General features: G+C 40.9%; 1 protein-coding gene across 1 annotated transcript in view; it reads right to left on the bottom strand.

The window, feature by feature from the left end:
- CFAP54 (cilia and flagella associated protein 54) overlaps window positions 1-12157 on the bottom strand; it is a 259785-nt gene extending 247628 nt beyond the window's left edge. Inside the window, exons 1-3 of the mRNA XM_037068126.1 lie at window positions 11840-12157; window positions 4704-4809; window positions 1755-1898 (exon numbers count right to left, since the gene is read on the bottom strand). Of these exons, the coding sequence (XP_036924021.1) occupies window positions 1755-1898; window positions 4704-4809; window positions 11840-12150 (561 nt within the window). The 5' untranslated portion in view covers window positions 12151-12157. The remainder of the gene's footprint in view (window positions 1-1754; window positions 1899-4703; window positions 4810-11839) is intronic.
- Window positions 12158-16860: the final 4703 nt, after the last annotated feature.

The raw sequence follows: 16860 nt of genomic DNA, 5'->3' as shown, positions 1-16860 counted from the left end.
TAAATTTTCAATCCCGCTCATTTTATACATGTCTACGGAGAATAAATATGGTGCCAGTGTCAAGCCAGAACCTCGAACTTGGCAGGTAAACAACCAAACCCTTCACCTCTACGCACCAGTCACAACCGTCCTGCTGGCGCACTCCAACATCATCATCACTGCTGTACCCTGCCTCCAGCCTTTTTCTCTCTGATCTATTCTGTGTGCTGCTTCTGGGTCAATCAATAGTTCTGACTGTATCACTTCATTCAGTCATCCATTCAATCAAGTCTGACCGGGGATCTATTACATGGTGGGCACAATTCTGGGCACTACGGTTAGGTTAGAGCAGTCCCTGTCCTCATGAAGCTCACATTGTAGAATGGGAGACAGGAAATAAATACAAATGAAAATAGCTGGTGACAGTAAGTGACATAAAGAAAAATACAGCAGAGAGTAGAGGACACCTGAAGGAAGTAACAGATGAGTCACACAGATATCTAAGATACAAGTTTTGTGGACAGTGGAGCTCACCAGGGCAGTGCCCAGCCAGGGAGCCTGGGTGAAAGCAGAATAATGCAATAGTACACGAGAGATGAGAGCTGGGCCAGGGTGAGGGAGGAAGGGCCTTAAAAGTCCAAACTCCTAAGTTTTTCATTTAGCACTCCCCCCAGTGGGGTGTCAACTTACATGCACATATTGTCCACTATTCCCATCCATGCACCTATGATACAGCCAAAATTGAATGGCTCAATGTGCCCCCAAACACGCTTTGAGATTTTTCTGCTTGTCAAACCACACGTTTCCAAGGCCTTGAATAATCAGGTTTGGAATAACATAACTTTGGAGTCAGACCGATCGGGATTCAAACACCAACTGTATCCATTGCTCTAAGTGGGCTACTTTCTTAGTCTCTAAAAGCTTCAGTTTCCTCATCTGTAAGAAAGGAATAATAGTACCCACCCTTTAAGACTATAAAGAGGCCACAAGATGACAATTCATATGCTACATATGAAAGTCTAGCACATGGTAACTGCTCAACCAGTGAATCAATGGTAGCAATTGACATAATGATACTGGCATACCAGAAATAATGCATGAAATTTCATATAAAAGATCTATGTTTGCCCTGGCTGGTGTGGCTCAGTGGACTGAGCATGGGCCTGTGAAGCAAAGGGTTGCCGGTTCGATTTCCAGTCAGGGCACATGCCTGGGTTGCAGGCTGGGTCCCCAGTGGGGGACATGTGGGGCCACATGGGAGGCAGCCACACATTGATGTTTTCTCCCACTCCTTCTCCTTCTCTTCCCCTCTCTCCAAAAATAAATAAATAAATAAATAAATAAATAAATAAATGTTTTTTAAAAAGAAGATCTATGTTTAATCTCCAGAGTCACTAGTTATACTATGTGACTACCTTTCTTTTTCTCTTTGTAAAATAAAAATAATAATAGTATCTAACTCACAAAGTTCTTATGAGGCTCAAATGTGTTTTCAACGCACTTTGTGAACTAAAAACGCCCTAGAAATATTAGTTCGTATAGGAATAACTGTCTGGTGGATGAATGAGTGATTGTAGTAATACAATCTCCAAAGCATCTTTACAAAGTTTAATATGCGCACTTTCGTACGCAGCACTGAAAACGTTTATTGAGCCGCTTACAGCACACAAGAAAATGCTATGCTGAGCAAAGGAAAGACACTGAGAAGTCATCAACAAAGGATATTTTGCAGAGCTAATCATAAACTGTAGCTATTTCAGCCACTTTTATCTTACTGTATGTGTAGCATTTTTGTCTCCAAAGCCCTTCGGAAAAAAGACAGTTTTGAACTGATGCACATCTGCTTTATTCTCATCAAAGTCGACACTGAACTGCTGCAGATACCTTCCATAGCACTGCAGAAGGGCCAGTCTATACTCCTGAAATGAACAGAGCACTTGATGAAAATTTCAACATTTATGTAATTTTTAAATGATCAAATTATTAAATTATATTCAATAACTATTACATCACATCATTATTAAAATTAGTACAATTTATATCATAACAATCTTGATGTGAAATAAATAGTAATTGTATCATATCATGATATAAATCTAAATTTTATCAATCTTGATTATCACCATTATTACCACCACCATTACATTATTACCACCCTTATCACCATCATTTCCAAACACATGTTATGTGACAGACACTATTAGGCAATTCACGAGTATTATTTCATTTAACTCTCCTCAACAACAAACCTACTGTGAAATAAGACCGTCACAGTCTCAAAGATGAGAACACCCCAAAACTCAACACTGCCATGATGGTAACCCATCCACTCAGTCAGAAAGGCAGATGAGTTGTGTAACTAGCCTTGCTTCTCTGATACTTCCCAAGCTCCAAAAAAGAGAGAAGGAAATAAAGAGATGGGGGGGGAAGGAGGGAGAAAAAGAGGGAAGGGGGTAGAAAAGGAGGGAAGGAGGAAACAAGAGGAAAAAAGAAGGGGAGAGAGAGGAAGAGAGAAAAAGAAAGAAAGAAGGAGGGAAGGACTGGAGGAAGGAGAAAGAGGGAGAGAGGGAGGGGGAAACAAAGAGGAAGGAAGGAGAGAGAATGGGGGGAAGGGAAGAGGAGAAAAGAGAGGGGGTATGAGGAGAAGAAGGGGAAGGAAGGGGAAGAAGAGGAAGGAGAGAAATGAGCTGGTTCGATCTCTCTCTCATCTGTCAACAGCCTCTGAAGCTGCACCAGAACAAGTAGAAAAAGTCTAAGCTATTGTTAGTTAGGATTCTGTTCCTTCTAATTCGTGCTTATATTCCTATTGCAAAGTCAAATGCCTCATTTCTGTAGCCCACGAGGCACAACTGAGCTGGAGCTGGAGGGATGTGAGTAGAGCTCTGAAATATGTGTCTGTTGCAACCCTTACTCAGCTTCCTCCCCTGTAACCGTGTCCAGGAAAAGCAACTGCCAGGGCGTGAACTGCCTCTCAGGTTGCCCAGCCCCTAAGGGGGAGGCATCCACCTTCAAATGCTGTTACATTTCCATTTCTATTGACTTGTTTGCTACTGCTCCCTAATTAATTCTGATTCTTTCTGTTCTCACTTGATTCATACAATGCATTCAAATCTAGGTTCAAAACAGTATTCCAACAAAATGATCTTTACAGTAACTAAAATTAAAATAGAGACTCTAGAACCAAAGTAACAAATCAGGTTCATTTTTCAGGATTACAAATACCTTTATCAGCCCACTTTCCCATCAGTGAAAAGTATGAAACATTTTCTTTGTTCCTTTAAGCAAATTTTAAAATATTCTCTGGGCCTCTCTATCTGAAATATTCTACATCCTTAGTCACTACCAATCATCCACTTGCTTTATCATCTTCTAACATGTTCCTTCCTCCTCCTTCCCCCAATATTCACCACACCCACCTGGATACCCCTCAATCTGACACTGTTCTGTTATCACCAGCTTCCCATACTGAGGAGAAGCATGAAAATGGAGAGGGGTAATTCTTGCCAAAACTGCTATTCCACTTCACATAAATATAGCTTACAAGTTGGAGCTCATCTGGTTTTTTTTTTCTTCTGTAGTTTTCCAAACTCTGTATTTTCAAGTTTCTAAGAACCATGGTCCAACTACATGGAGCCAAGGATTCTCTAATTTTGGCAGAAAATAGAACTTCATCATGAAAGGTCCTTCATATCTTACCCTCTACTTGGTAAACTTCCCTCCCAGACAGAAAGGATCCGAGTCCAGAAAACAGAAATGGGGGAAGAAAATGACGCCGAGACACTGGGACGGAGAACTTTTAGTGAAGACACTAAATACGGCCCCTGTTTGGCCAAGAACCACTTTGGATAAAATAACTCTTCATTCAATGATCCTAGATGTGTCAAACACTCATATTTAACTTGGAGTAATTTGGGCCTATGCCAGAGCTTAAGGGAAACACTTACATTATCACTGATTGATAATCCAGCCATGGTGTGTATGTGGTTTTAATAAGTCTCAAGAGTCCATGGCAATCCGAGACCCGAGTGTTGATATAAACTAGAAACGGGCAAACTCAGTTTGGAAAACAATACTGAGCAAGAAACAGGGTGCATCTTCTTTCTGTCCTCACTTGATTCATACAATGCATTCAAATCTAGGTTCCAAACAGTATTCCAACAAAATGATCTTTATAGTAACTAAAATTAAAACAGAGACTCTAGAACCAAAGTAACAAATCAAGTTCATTTTTCAGGATTACAAATACCTTTATCATCCCACTGTATGGAATGACTGCTATATTTACATTCGGCAAAACATTAAGGAGCTGAAGGTCATTACGACAGGGCCCTGGGAAGCAGGCAACACAGCCAGGAGGCCAGAAGCCATGAGAGTTGTTCTCCTGTGAAAAACAACAGGAAGTGGTGTGGGGCTCCTTTGTGCGAAGGTAGGAACACGATGACTCAGCGCTTCCTGCCAGCTCCTGCCACACCCTCTGCTCGCGAGGGGCTGTGGCCAGCCGTCTTTCTGTTCAGGAATCTCTCACTTCCGGAAAATCTCAACTACAAAATTAAAAACCAAATGCCTTTCTGGTTATTGTGCCCCATTAAAATGTTATGTACTCATTTATTTCTTGTCCTAAAAAAAACCTCAAATCATGTAAAATAGGAATGGTATCGAACCAAAAAACAATACGAGTAGCCAAATGAGCCTCACTGAGGCTTCCTTACTCTGGGGGCACTCACTTTCATCTCGCAGAGGCGATCGCCAACCTTCAGAAGCTTTTCGCTGTAATAGGCAGCCGGCAGCCGGGGTGCGTACTTCGTCCAGATATTAAACAAGGAGGTGGCACTGCACAAAAGCATAAAATACCTCAATTATTTAGCAAGCAATCTTCAGAAAGTTATCTTGTGCTAAGTCTTTCCCACGCGCCTTATTGTTGATGTCTAATTATTAATAAATTATAGCTAGATTTAGCATCATTGCTTCTTTTGTGTCAAGCACTGACTGCAGCTCTTTATACACATTTTTAGAAATTGACTTTTTTACAGCAGTTTGAGGTTCACAGAAGAATTCAGCATCAGGTTCAGAGATTCCTGTTACATCTCCTGTCTGCACACATGCACAGCCTCCACCAGAGAAACACGACAGTTACAATTCTGTATTGACACATCATTAGCACCCAGTCGCCGCAGTCTCCATCAGGGTTTACTCTTGGTGTTGTACATTCTATGGGTTTGGACAAACGCACAATGACATTACCGTTCGCTGCCCTGAAAATCCTCTGTGCTCCGCACATCCATCCCTTCCCCTTTCCCTCCCTCCCTCCAACCCCAGTCAACCACTGATCTTTCCATTCTCTCCACAGGTTTACCTTCTTCAAAATGTCATATAGTTGAAATCATACAGTATATAGCCTTTTCAGATGGGCTTCTCCCACTAAGTAATATGCATTAAAGATCTCGTGTTTTTTTCATGGCTTGACAGCACATTTCCTTTTAACACTGAGTAACACTCCACTGCCTGGTTACACCACAGTTTATTTATCTTTTCACTTACTGGCAGGCATCTTATGGGCTTCCAAGTTTTGTCCATTGAATAAAGCTGCTATGAACATCCACGTACAGACGCATGTGTGAACACAAGTTTTTCAACTCCTCTGGGCAAATACCAAGGAGAACAATTTACCGAAGCATGTTTAGTTTTGAAAAAACACCGGAGTTTATTCCAAAGTGGTTATACTTACCAGCAGTGAATGAGCCTTTCCGTTGCTCCACATCCTCAGTAGCATTTGGTACTTTCAGAGTTCCGGATTTGGGCCGAGCTAATAAACGTGGAGTGCAGTATTGTTGTTCTAATGCGCGACTTCCTGACAACGCACGGTGTAGAGCATCTTTGTATAGGTTTATTTGCCATTCGTGTATCTTCTTTGGGGAGGTGTCTCTTGGCCCAGGGTTTTAACCAGGTTGTTTATTTTCTTACTGTCAAGTATTAAGAGTTCTTTGTATAGTTTGGACAATGGTGCTGCTTTATCAGATACATCTTTTGCAAATATTTTCTCCCAAACTGGGACTTGGCTCTCATTCTCTTAACAGTGACTTTCGCAGAGCAGAGATTTTTAATTTTAATGAAGCCCAGCTTATCAGTTCTTTCATGGATCATGCCTTTGATGTTATATTAAAAAGCACTGACCATGGTCATCTGTATGTCTCATATTTTATCTTCTAGGAGCTTTATAGCATTGGGTTGGGCTGTAGGCTTGTGATTCATTTTGAGTTAATTTTGGGGAAGGGTATGAGGTCTGTGTATAGATTCATTACATTCTATGTGGATGTCTAGTTGTTCTAATACGATTTGTTGAAGTGACTGGCTCACTCCATTGTATTGACTTCACTTCTTTCTCAAAAATCAATTGACTATATTTATGTATCTCTTTCTAGGCTCTCTGTTCTGTTCTTTTGATCGATTTGTCCATCCTTTTACCAACACCACACTCACTTGATTGGTATAACTTTATAGTAAGTCTTGAAGTCAGGCAGTGTCAATTCCTCCAACTTTGTTTTCAATGTTATGTTGGTTATTCTGGATCTTTTACCAACACACTGGGGTTTTTGTTGGTTTTTTTTTCACATCATTTTCATAATCCTGAAATGGGTAACATTAATACCCCAAATATACAGTTGATGAAAGTGAGGCTTAGTGTATCCATGCTCTTAAATAGTACATATATAACTGAGCCTTCCAATTCCCTTGAATAAAATCTTGAAGATCAAGAGCCTTGACTATATTATTCATTGTCAAGCTCCAAGAAGACTGAATATCTAGTATGTGTAGGTACACAATAAATCTTTGTTCAAAGAATGAATGAACGGGTGGATGCACGGAAAAAAACATTCCCTGTTCTTATGTTATTTTTTTTAGAAAAGGTCCAAAGGTTCAAATAGCCGGTCAGTCCATTTAGGGTTATGCTTCATTCCACGAAGTAAAACAAAAACTAAGTAAGCATACAGTATTCTCAACATGCCTTCTAATCAGAGTTTCAAAGGGTAGCAGATCATTGCTTCTTGTGCTCACTTATTTAGTTAACATTCAATCCTTCCCTCTCTGTGAGACATTATAACTACCTCCAGGAAAAATCCAAATTCCCTTTACAATTATACAACCTTATATCATTAATTTCTGGATGAGGACAGTGTAATGGCTTGACTGCGTGTGCCCCCTCAACATCCACATTTGGAGCCCTAACCTCCAGTGCGGCCATATGTGGAAAAGGTGACTTGAAAAAAGTAAATTAAGTTAAATTTGGTGGTAAGAGTGGGGCCCTGCTCCAAGGGCATTAATGCCGTTTTGAGAAGAGACACCAGAGAGCCCTTGAGCTGGCTCCGGTTCTCACTCATATTCTCTCTCTTCCAACCCCCAGCCCCCTTCCTGCACACCCTGTCCCCCCCCACCCCCGCCCCACTTCCTCAGAGGAAAGGCCATATGAGGACAGAGTGGGCATCTACAAGCCAGGAAAAGAGCTCGCACTAGACACTGACCCTCTCGGACCTTGATCTGGGATATCAAGCCTCTAGAACTGGGAGAAGATAAAGTTCGGTTGTTTCAGACACCCCATCTGCCATATTCGCACGGCGGCCCAAACTGACTAATACAGACAGGAATGTAAACTGAAGGGCTGAACATGGTTCCAGCACTTACGATGCACGTGTTGGTATATTAATAAAACAACGTCAAGAAAACATGTCAGTTCATTCATTCAGGTAATTAAATGATATGGATTAACAAGGAAAGCGGGGGCATAGGGTATTCCTGCCTTCATGGACTGAGTAATAACATTTAGCGGTAGAAAAAGATATACACGTATCGAGTACTGAACAACAATGTTAAATAAAGAGTGTGGCAAATACAGCCCAGAGAAGCGTAAAAAGGGAGAAGTTTGGGGTTTTTTGTTTTACCTTTATCAGTTTCATCTGATGCTTCATGAAATGCTGCAGTATTAGAATAAATATAATAAATTCAAAAAATTCACCAGGCCTTGCTAGAATTCTTAAGTTATGTCCACGAAAGAGTTAATTCTTCCAAACCTTATGGGTAAGATAATGATGACTAAGTTTGTTACTCATAAAAGAAAAAATGCCAGCTTTGTTAAATCAATCAGGGTTATATAACAAGAGAACCTTTTTCTTTTTTTTAAGTGAACCCTAACATCGAGTTAAGACTCCTCCTTGGGAATGGCCTACATAACGATTAAACAAGGCAAATATAATACAGACTATACCATGCACATCATTTAGGAAAAGAATGTTCATGTAGCCTGGGTCGCTGATTGATTACAGTTGCTGCTGGGTATTTAGAATTTTAGAAAGTGGAAAATCAAAACTCTATGAAAAGAATATCTAAATCTCATGTGTTTACAACAAACGCATACCTTTTAAAAATGTATCACGCTCTACATTGAATGACGTTGTTATGATCAAAATCACAGTTTAAAGACTATGAATTTTTATGCTCAGCGGAAGGTCTTATGATTATAAGAGGAAACAAATTTTGATTTTAAAAAATAACCATCTGTCAAACATGCTACAAAGGCAAATCCTACTGCCTGTATTCCCAACTGCTCTCCACACTGTCATCCTTGCTCCATTTGAACGAGGTCACCAAAATAATATTTTAACACAAAATCACACAAGGTTAATACCTTAACATAAACTACCCAATGGTTTCTCATTGCATTTGAAATAAACACAAATGTTATAAATGGCCTCTACAACCTTTCACAGCCCTACCTAGTTTTCCAGGCCCCTCTCATACCACTGCCCGCACACTCAGTAGAGCTCCGCTACACGGGCTTCTGTCCGTTCCGCCAAAGTCCCCGACTCTTTCCTGCCAGGATCTTCCCACTGGCTGGTTCCCTCTACTCACCGTCTCTCCTTGACTCCAACTGCCAGCCATGCTTCTACTCTCAGCCTCATGTCACTGCCCTGGCCATCATTTGAAATGCCCCTGCAGTGTTCCCTTTAATCCTCTGCTCAAGTGCCACCTACTTGGACCACCTTATCGAAAATGACAAGCTCCTGTCTCCTATCCCACAACCCTTCCACTCTTCATTTATCTCCTGGCATTTATCACTTTCCAGGTCACCATAAAATATGCTTACTTAATAAGTTTGCTGTCTATTTCATCCTCAAGAGAATAAGCACCAGGAGGGCAGGGACGTTTGTCCGGTTCACTCTTGCATCCCCCAGCACCCAGCACCTTCTTTTGCAGCACTTGTTTCCATGTGGATGTAATGACTCATTGAAAGCCTGCCTCCTCTTTAGACTGTAAGCTCCATGAGCACAGATTCCCACATCTATTTTGTTCACCACTGTATACTCTATATACACTGTATACTTTGTTCACTATAACTCATGACGAGGGCAGTGCCTGACACACAGAAGGCGCTCAACAAAAATTGCTGCAGAAAAAAATTAATATCTCAATTGTGTAAGAGGTTTGATTGCTAAGGTCCATGTCAATCCTTAACATCTGTGATTTTCTAATAGTCTGTTTACAGATGGGACAGATACTGTACTTACTGATGGATCCAGATCCACTTTCCCATATGTAACATTAACAAGTACTGAGATGCAGGGATAACGACCCTTGAATTCTTTCAACACCAAATACTCATTGAATGTTTACTATGTCCCAACCACCAGGCTAGGTGCTAGAGATAATCATTCAAAAGTCACAGGGAGCTTACATTCTATTGGGGCAGACAGACAATACACAAGAAAACAAATACACAAAAATATATAAATTTATGAGCAAACCTGCATTACGTAGGAAAGGTCACTGTAAGGAGGTAACAACTGAGCTAAGATATGAGAGAAGAGAAGGAACCAAATATCTGAAAAGCTAAGGAAAGAGTACTTCATTTCAGACAAAGGAGGCAGCAAATATTAACTCCCTGGGGTGAGTTGAGAAATGGCAGGATCCGCTTCCCTGGAAGGTCCTGAGAGAGAAGTGAGGGGTGACCTGAGATGAAAGAGGCCGGCAAGCCAGATTCTCAGACCCTGAAGGACATCAGAAAGAGTCTTAATTTTATTCTTTAAAAAAAAAACAATGGCAAGGAACCAAAAGTCTTTAGATAGGGCAGTGGGTGATTTATTTATAAAAGCCACCCTTACTGCCGTGTGAAGAATACATCTGAGAATCAAGTGGCTACAGGGAAAATCCAAGACTGTGGTGGATTGAACTGGGATGTCCGTAGTGGAGAAGGGAAGATAAAGTGCTATCTAAGGCACAAACACAGAAACATTTTAAATACAAATACATATAACTTAAGCATGTAATGTCTCCTTGGCTGATCCTTGGTTCTTACCTTCTTGGCTCATTTTGAGGATTTGCCACAGTTGCTCAATCATTCCTTCATCCTTGAAACAGTCTCTACCTGGCGTCCAGAACGCCACACACTTACTGGTCTTCTCCTATCTCCTTGACTACCCTTTTTAATCCCTGCCATTTTTTTTAGCCTCCCCCTGCCCCAACTTCAATGTTCAAGCATCTAAGCGTTCAGTGCTTAGAATCTCCTCTTAGCTATTCCATCAAGTACCATGATTTAAATATCATCAGTCAGCTGACAAATCCCCAATGTATATCTTCTCTGACCTCCAGATTCAAATGTCCAACTACCTACATTATGCTTCTGCCTGAATGTTGAATTACAGCTCAAGCTCAATATATCTGAAAACTAAACTCATGATCTCCCTGGCTGCTGCCAGAAACCAGCGCTTCCCCAGTCATGCTCACACCCAGGGACCTTCATACGTGCCATTCTCCCTGGTTGACCAATTCTTTCTACAGAAATACTCATCAGTTGCTACCATGCCTGCTCATCTTTCCCAAAGGCCACTTTTTCTGACTTTCCCTGACCATCTTCCCCATCATCCCCTTTTAAATTGTAACATTCATCCCATATCCTCCATCCCCACTACCTGATCTAATTTTCTCCCCACCACTTATCTCCCTGTGAAATAATTTCCTTGCATATTTGTGGAGTAGCCCTCTGTGGTCACAAAAAATATGTGCTCCATGTGGATGAATTTGTGTATCTTGTTGACTCGATGTTTTCCTACATGGCACCTGATGTGCAGTAGAACCTAGATGCTTGAAAGAACAATAAATATAAAACGATTTCTTCGTATTAAGTACACAAATGAAAATGTAAGTTGAAACTATATTCTTCGTCACTTGTTTAGATTTGTGACTGTTCAGTGTGCACTGTATTTTGACTGGGAGGAGAGGAAAAAAGATGGAAACAACCAGAAAAGAAACTTAAAAATAGGTTGTTTGCAGTTCGAGATAATAACATGGTGATAGAACCTCACAAAAGGCAAACAGATGTGCAAAGTGAGTCACAATATCAAGAAGTCACTGTTATCCTAGTATTATAAAAAGGAGTCAAAGGCACAGTTCACGGAATGACATATTTCATAGCATCAAGAACTTTTTCAAGAACCTAAGCGACCTCAAAGTTACTCCTTTTTCTCCGTACCCAAACTGGTACCCTCAACACCCATGGAGAGTTGTAACACAAGTTGAGTGAGCCTAAAATTCACTGGTACGCAGTAGCAATTAGGAGACAGTCCAAAACAGAAGGAATGTAACATTGCTGTGTTTTTATCTTGACCCGGAGCAGGAATCCAGGACGTAATTAAGCATTGGAGAGCGATGCGTCTCCACTTCCAAAAACTGTTCGTGTCACCAGGGCCGTGGGCCGAGACCTGCTCCCGCGGGTGACCCAGGTCTGGTACCACAGCCTGCGCCCTCCACCTCTGGTAGGAGGCTGACTACAGCTCTCCTGCAAGTCCCGCCCCAGCGCCCCGCCTCTGCTTACCAGCGCCGGTGGAACTCGTGCTTCTGCTCCTCCGCCATCGCCAAAGCCTTCTTTCTCTTCATAAAGCCTAGCAACTCCTGTATCTCCTTCTCACAGGAGGCCAGGAGCGGGTTTTTAGCGTCCAGCGGCCCATAAAACACGGCGAGGGGCAACGAGTCCACATGGCAGGTGGAACTAGGGAGCGGGTTTAGAGAGCTCGCCTTCGACGCCAGGGGCGACTTCGAGACCGTGGTTGAGGCTCCCGACGGGGACACAGACGAGGCAGACGTGTTGCTGGATGGAAAGGTCGGGGAGGGTCCTTGTCCCGCCATGTTGTCGGGACCCAGACCGGACCTGAAGCGTATATACACGCGGTTGCCTGGCGACGGTCTCGCGGCAACCAGGCCCCCAAAGAGTTTTCGGGGAAACACAGCGGCCCCTGGAGGGCAGAGGAAGAAAAAACCTGCTCCATAAAGGAGTGATGCTCCTGGGGGGTCTCTGTTCCCCTAAGCCCACCTCCCTTCTCACTGATGAGAAAGAGAGAAGGTTGTGGACAGAGAGCCAAAACTTACAATCAAATTCAAACTATACCCTTTTTTCATTTAGACCACTTAATGATGATCGCCATCACTAATGTGTGCTAGGCATTGTTCTAGGCATTTGAAACAAAATCTCAGTCATTATAATAGCTTCAAAACTTAAGATATTAGTATCTCCATTTCACAGTTTAAGAAATCAAAGCTTACAGAGGTTGAGTCGTTTGATCAAGGTCAGAGTAAGCCACAGGGTTAGGGACCAGGTCCTCAAAGCCTGTGCTCGAAATGAATAGGCTGTATTGACCATCTCCAAAACGCTAAGCTCATCAATCAAATCAAAATTTCGAAAATACCTGACAAGCAATTTAAAATTCAAGTACCTTCAGCTGGTATTTTCTCTTCCCTCTATTTGTAGCTTGAGGTCTCCAACTGGAAATGATGTCTGTGTCTAATAATTATGATTACTTTATATTGATTCATTTGTATTTCAAACATATCCTAATTCTCACTATATTCTAAATTGAAAAGCATTTTACTCAACCTTAACTACTGAACATTAATGCATATTAGTGGCTTGAAGTATTAACTCTCAAAATACTTTTTCACTTTAAAACGGGGATTCTAGGGGACTCTGCCTCTGATGGAGAAACCTCAGGCCTCAAGGGTAATATTTGGGAACAAGGAACGTACTTCCTTCCCTGCATGTTATGAGCAACGGTAAGATCCATCAACCTATTGATCGATTGATTGATAGTGTGAGTTTCCAACTAATAGGAAACTTGCTTTCTTTATAATTATGCAAATTATAGATAAGAAGGGCCAGAAATATTTGATGGTTTAGAAAAACAGGCTCCTGACCCTAGATATGGTTACTGGTTTTGTTATAATTTTCCACTTAAGACTAAGAAATGTATTGGACCACAGCCTGATTTCTTTCAGTCCTGACCTAATATTTTTGTGGGCTCAATGGTGTTGTGCTAATTTGTGAGGCTGGCATAATTTGTCCTGTGCACTGCACTCTAATACACTCTAATACTCTGTGAAGGGAAATTGTGATGACTTTGCTCTTCGAGGCAGGTAATTATGAAAACCTTCCTGGTTCTCTGACACCTCATAGAAGGAGTTACAGTTCTCTGAGCAGGATGTGGAAATCATTCTTTGATCAAGAGTTTATCTTGCTTCTAAGTGAGCAATAAAAATGTTAAGACTTTCATAAGACTTTTTGAGGCCTAAAACAATTCATCCTTGGGGCATTTACAAAAAGTAGTTTTAAAAATCTTTAAAAAAATCAGCTTAGTAAATCATTCTCTTCTCATCTTATCCTTGTTCTCACATAACAGACCTGTCCGGTTAGGCTCAAAAGCTGGTGTAATTTGCCACTGAGTACTCCCTATTACATTGATGAAAGTGAAACTGCCGGATAAAATTCATGTGGTTAGAGAGGAGGAAAGAAAACAAAAATAAAACGGGGTTTTTTTTTCCGTGATCTCACAACCTGAGTTATAGTGCAGACACACTGCAAAGTCACTGGTAAAATAAACTGTGACTAATTAATTTCGAATACTTGACTTATGAAACATTGCATCTTAGTCATTTCCCTCCTTGCACATACCATGTTAACAATGCTTAACTTTCAGTAGTTTTTGGAGCTTGTTTGAATAATTTAAATGGGCGCTATTTCCTCATGGTAAAGTGAGTTTCCATTTTGCTTGGTTTAAATCATACTTGAAACCTTTTTTTAAGATTTCAGAGGTGTTATCTTTTTCATAATGAGATGCAGCTATTAGAATATCTTTCCTATGTCCTTGTCACTTCGCTTAATTCTTTTCACTGCAGTGAAAGAACGGAGCTCTGCAATGGTTGTGTCTGACAAGGCTAAGCAATGTAAATAGCTCCCTTATAAATAATGTAAATTGCTGTTTCCTTATAATTAGTGCCTTTGCAGGCTGCAGGAATCCTTTTGGCCCATCCAAGAGTCTTTATCATGTAAAGTTACTGTTACAGCAAGAATGAATAGGGTTAGCATTCTTTCTGTTCCTAATTTAGTCTTTAATCATTTGGATTGTCCCAAATATGTAAATACACATGGTATTTTTTTAAAGAACAAAGTTCTCCCCTTGCCACCTCATCATCTAATTTAGACTCTATTTTTTAATTTCTTTGTCCTTTCATTCAGTAAAATGCAACCATTTCTTTAGGGTGACATGCAGTGCACAAATGAACACACGCATTCCCTACAAGAAGCAGATGACACGCACCATGATATAAGAAGGCATGCCGTGAAGTGTGTTGTGGTGTAGGTTCAGAAAATGCTAGATGAATCTCAAGATGAAGCTTGGAACTGGAAAAAGAGCAGAGGATTGTAGAAGAGGTGATGTTTTAGCCCTGGATGGTAACTACCCCCATTACCAGAAAGACTCTTGGGACAGGGATTTGCCTATTTATTGTGATAACCTAGAACCCCAGCCTGGCAACTGGCACAAAGTGTAACTCAAATCTTTGTTACTATGAGTGAATGAAAATAAATAAGATGACATATTTAGAAGGATATCCTTGACTGATAGAAAAGCCTGAGTGAGATACAGTCGTAAACAGTAAGATACAGTCGTAAACATAAACGGCAAGTTATATAAATAGTCCGTCTAGTGTGGTAAACCACAAATTGCAGCAGACCCAAGGGCAGAATGTAAGACAGAAAGAGAAGCATGATTACATATAGTGGGCAGTTGGAAGACATGCTAAGAAATTTGACTTAGCTCTGTGTTCAGGGGGTAACCTTGGTTAGGAAATCGGTGTTAATATGAGAGGTTAGAGCTCTAATTTGAGGACCAGAACACATGGTTTGAATTCCCAGTTTTTCCAAGTTACTTAACCTCCCTGTGCCTTGGTTTCTTCATCTGTAAAATGGGGTGAAATAAAAATACTACTTATCTGATAGTTTTGCTTTGTTTAGAATTAAATTAGTTAATATATGGGAAGCCCATAAAATAGTGCCTGGCACAGAATAAGTGCTATGTAAATGTTTGCTAATATAATTATTTACTTGGGAACCACCAAGAGTTCCTAAGCAGAGAAGAGCATGATCCAGTCTGTATCATATGTATTTTACAATGGAAACTATCATGGCAGAAGGAAAGATGGATTGGAGCAAGGAAAGTGGTATGTGATCTCTGCTTCACAGATTATCACAATGGTTATGTACAGTCAGCCAATGAGACAGAGGCAGCCAACTAAAGCCAGGGATAGACACAGAAGCAGAATGAGTAGGAAAATAAATTCTAATCAATAAAGGAAAAGGAGAGTCGTGGAGTAATATGTAATTTACATAATGATTGAGTTATATAGAGTGTAACATATACAATATATATTTTAAGTAAATTGTATGAAATAGCTATAAAAATAAGCAGAAATTCTAACAGAAGGTATTTATGGACTTGAATCAAAGCTTTCCTAAAAGCTACAAAAGTAAGAGACAAAAAAGGAAAATACTGATCAACGTGGATAGATTGAGCAAACTTTTGAAACAACGAGAGATACCACCACAAAAGCAGAAAAACAAGGCACACGCTGGGAAAACAAATTTGTAATGCATAACCTCCCCTGTGAATACCATATTGATAAGCATCAATAGCAGGCTCAGGGTGATGGAAAGACCAGATAAGGGTATGGCTTGGGTAGATCGACTTCTTACAGGCTCCCAGTGGGAGTCTGCCTAAAGGATAAATGACAAAGAGATCAACAACATTCCCCAGGACAGATGGGCAGATAAATTTCCAAAACCTAGAATTTCACCAGGAATTACACAGCTCTGGACAGTGATATCTTTGCCTCTTTCAAGTCTTTGGGGCTTGAACTGCAATTCAACGGGAGTGCAGTATTGCTTCTAATTTAACCCTTTGGGATGAAGAGTTTCAAAGACTGCTACTAGGCTTTCCCACCCCTATCAGCTCTAATACCCCAGGTTAGGGATCCAGTGTTGGGGGCTGCTAAATACTAAGTCTCCCCTTCAGTGGAAGTTTCTGGGATTGCGAACTGCTTGAGATCTGGAAACTAGATGAGGAACCACAACTTTATCCACTGTAGCAACCAATACCAGACTCTTGCTTACAATGTCATTGTAACAGAGTGAAATGTTTAACATCTCTGACTCCATCTTGTTCGGGCCTGCCTTGTTCCCCTGACCTTCAGGCTCCTAGCTTCAGCTTAGTCTTGCACATAGACTTGCTAACCACTAGAAGAATGGCTTCAGTTTTACAAAAACATCCCCCTACCATAAAGTGCTTCTCGCAAGGAGATAAAAAAAAAAGGATGTTGTTTATCAAAAATTTGCAGGAACCTCATCATCAGATTCACATCAACCAGTACAATCTTCCTTAGACACCTACTGGCACCCAGATGTCTCTGAGTCATTAATCACCTCTTATCCCTCCCATGTCCCCTTTCTTTGACATAAAGGAAGCCCAAACTCTCTGTTTTCTTAAGATGAATTTGAGGATTAGGTCTCCC

Source organism: Sturnira hondurensis, unplaced genomic scaffold (genome assembly GCF_014824575.4).
Source record: "Sturnira hondurensis isolate 20B ecotype Veracruz unplaced genomic scaffold, ASM1482457v3 Scaffold0017436, whole genome shotgun sequence".
Taxonomy (NCBI): domain Eukaryota; kingdom Metazoa; phylum Chordata; class Mammalia; order Chiroptera; family Phyllostomidae; genus Sturnira; species Sturnira hondurensis.
This window is presented reverse-complemented; position numbering and strand designations above follow the sequence as displayed.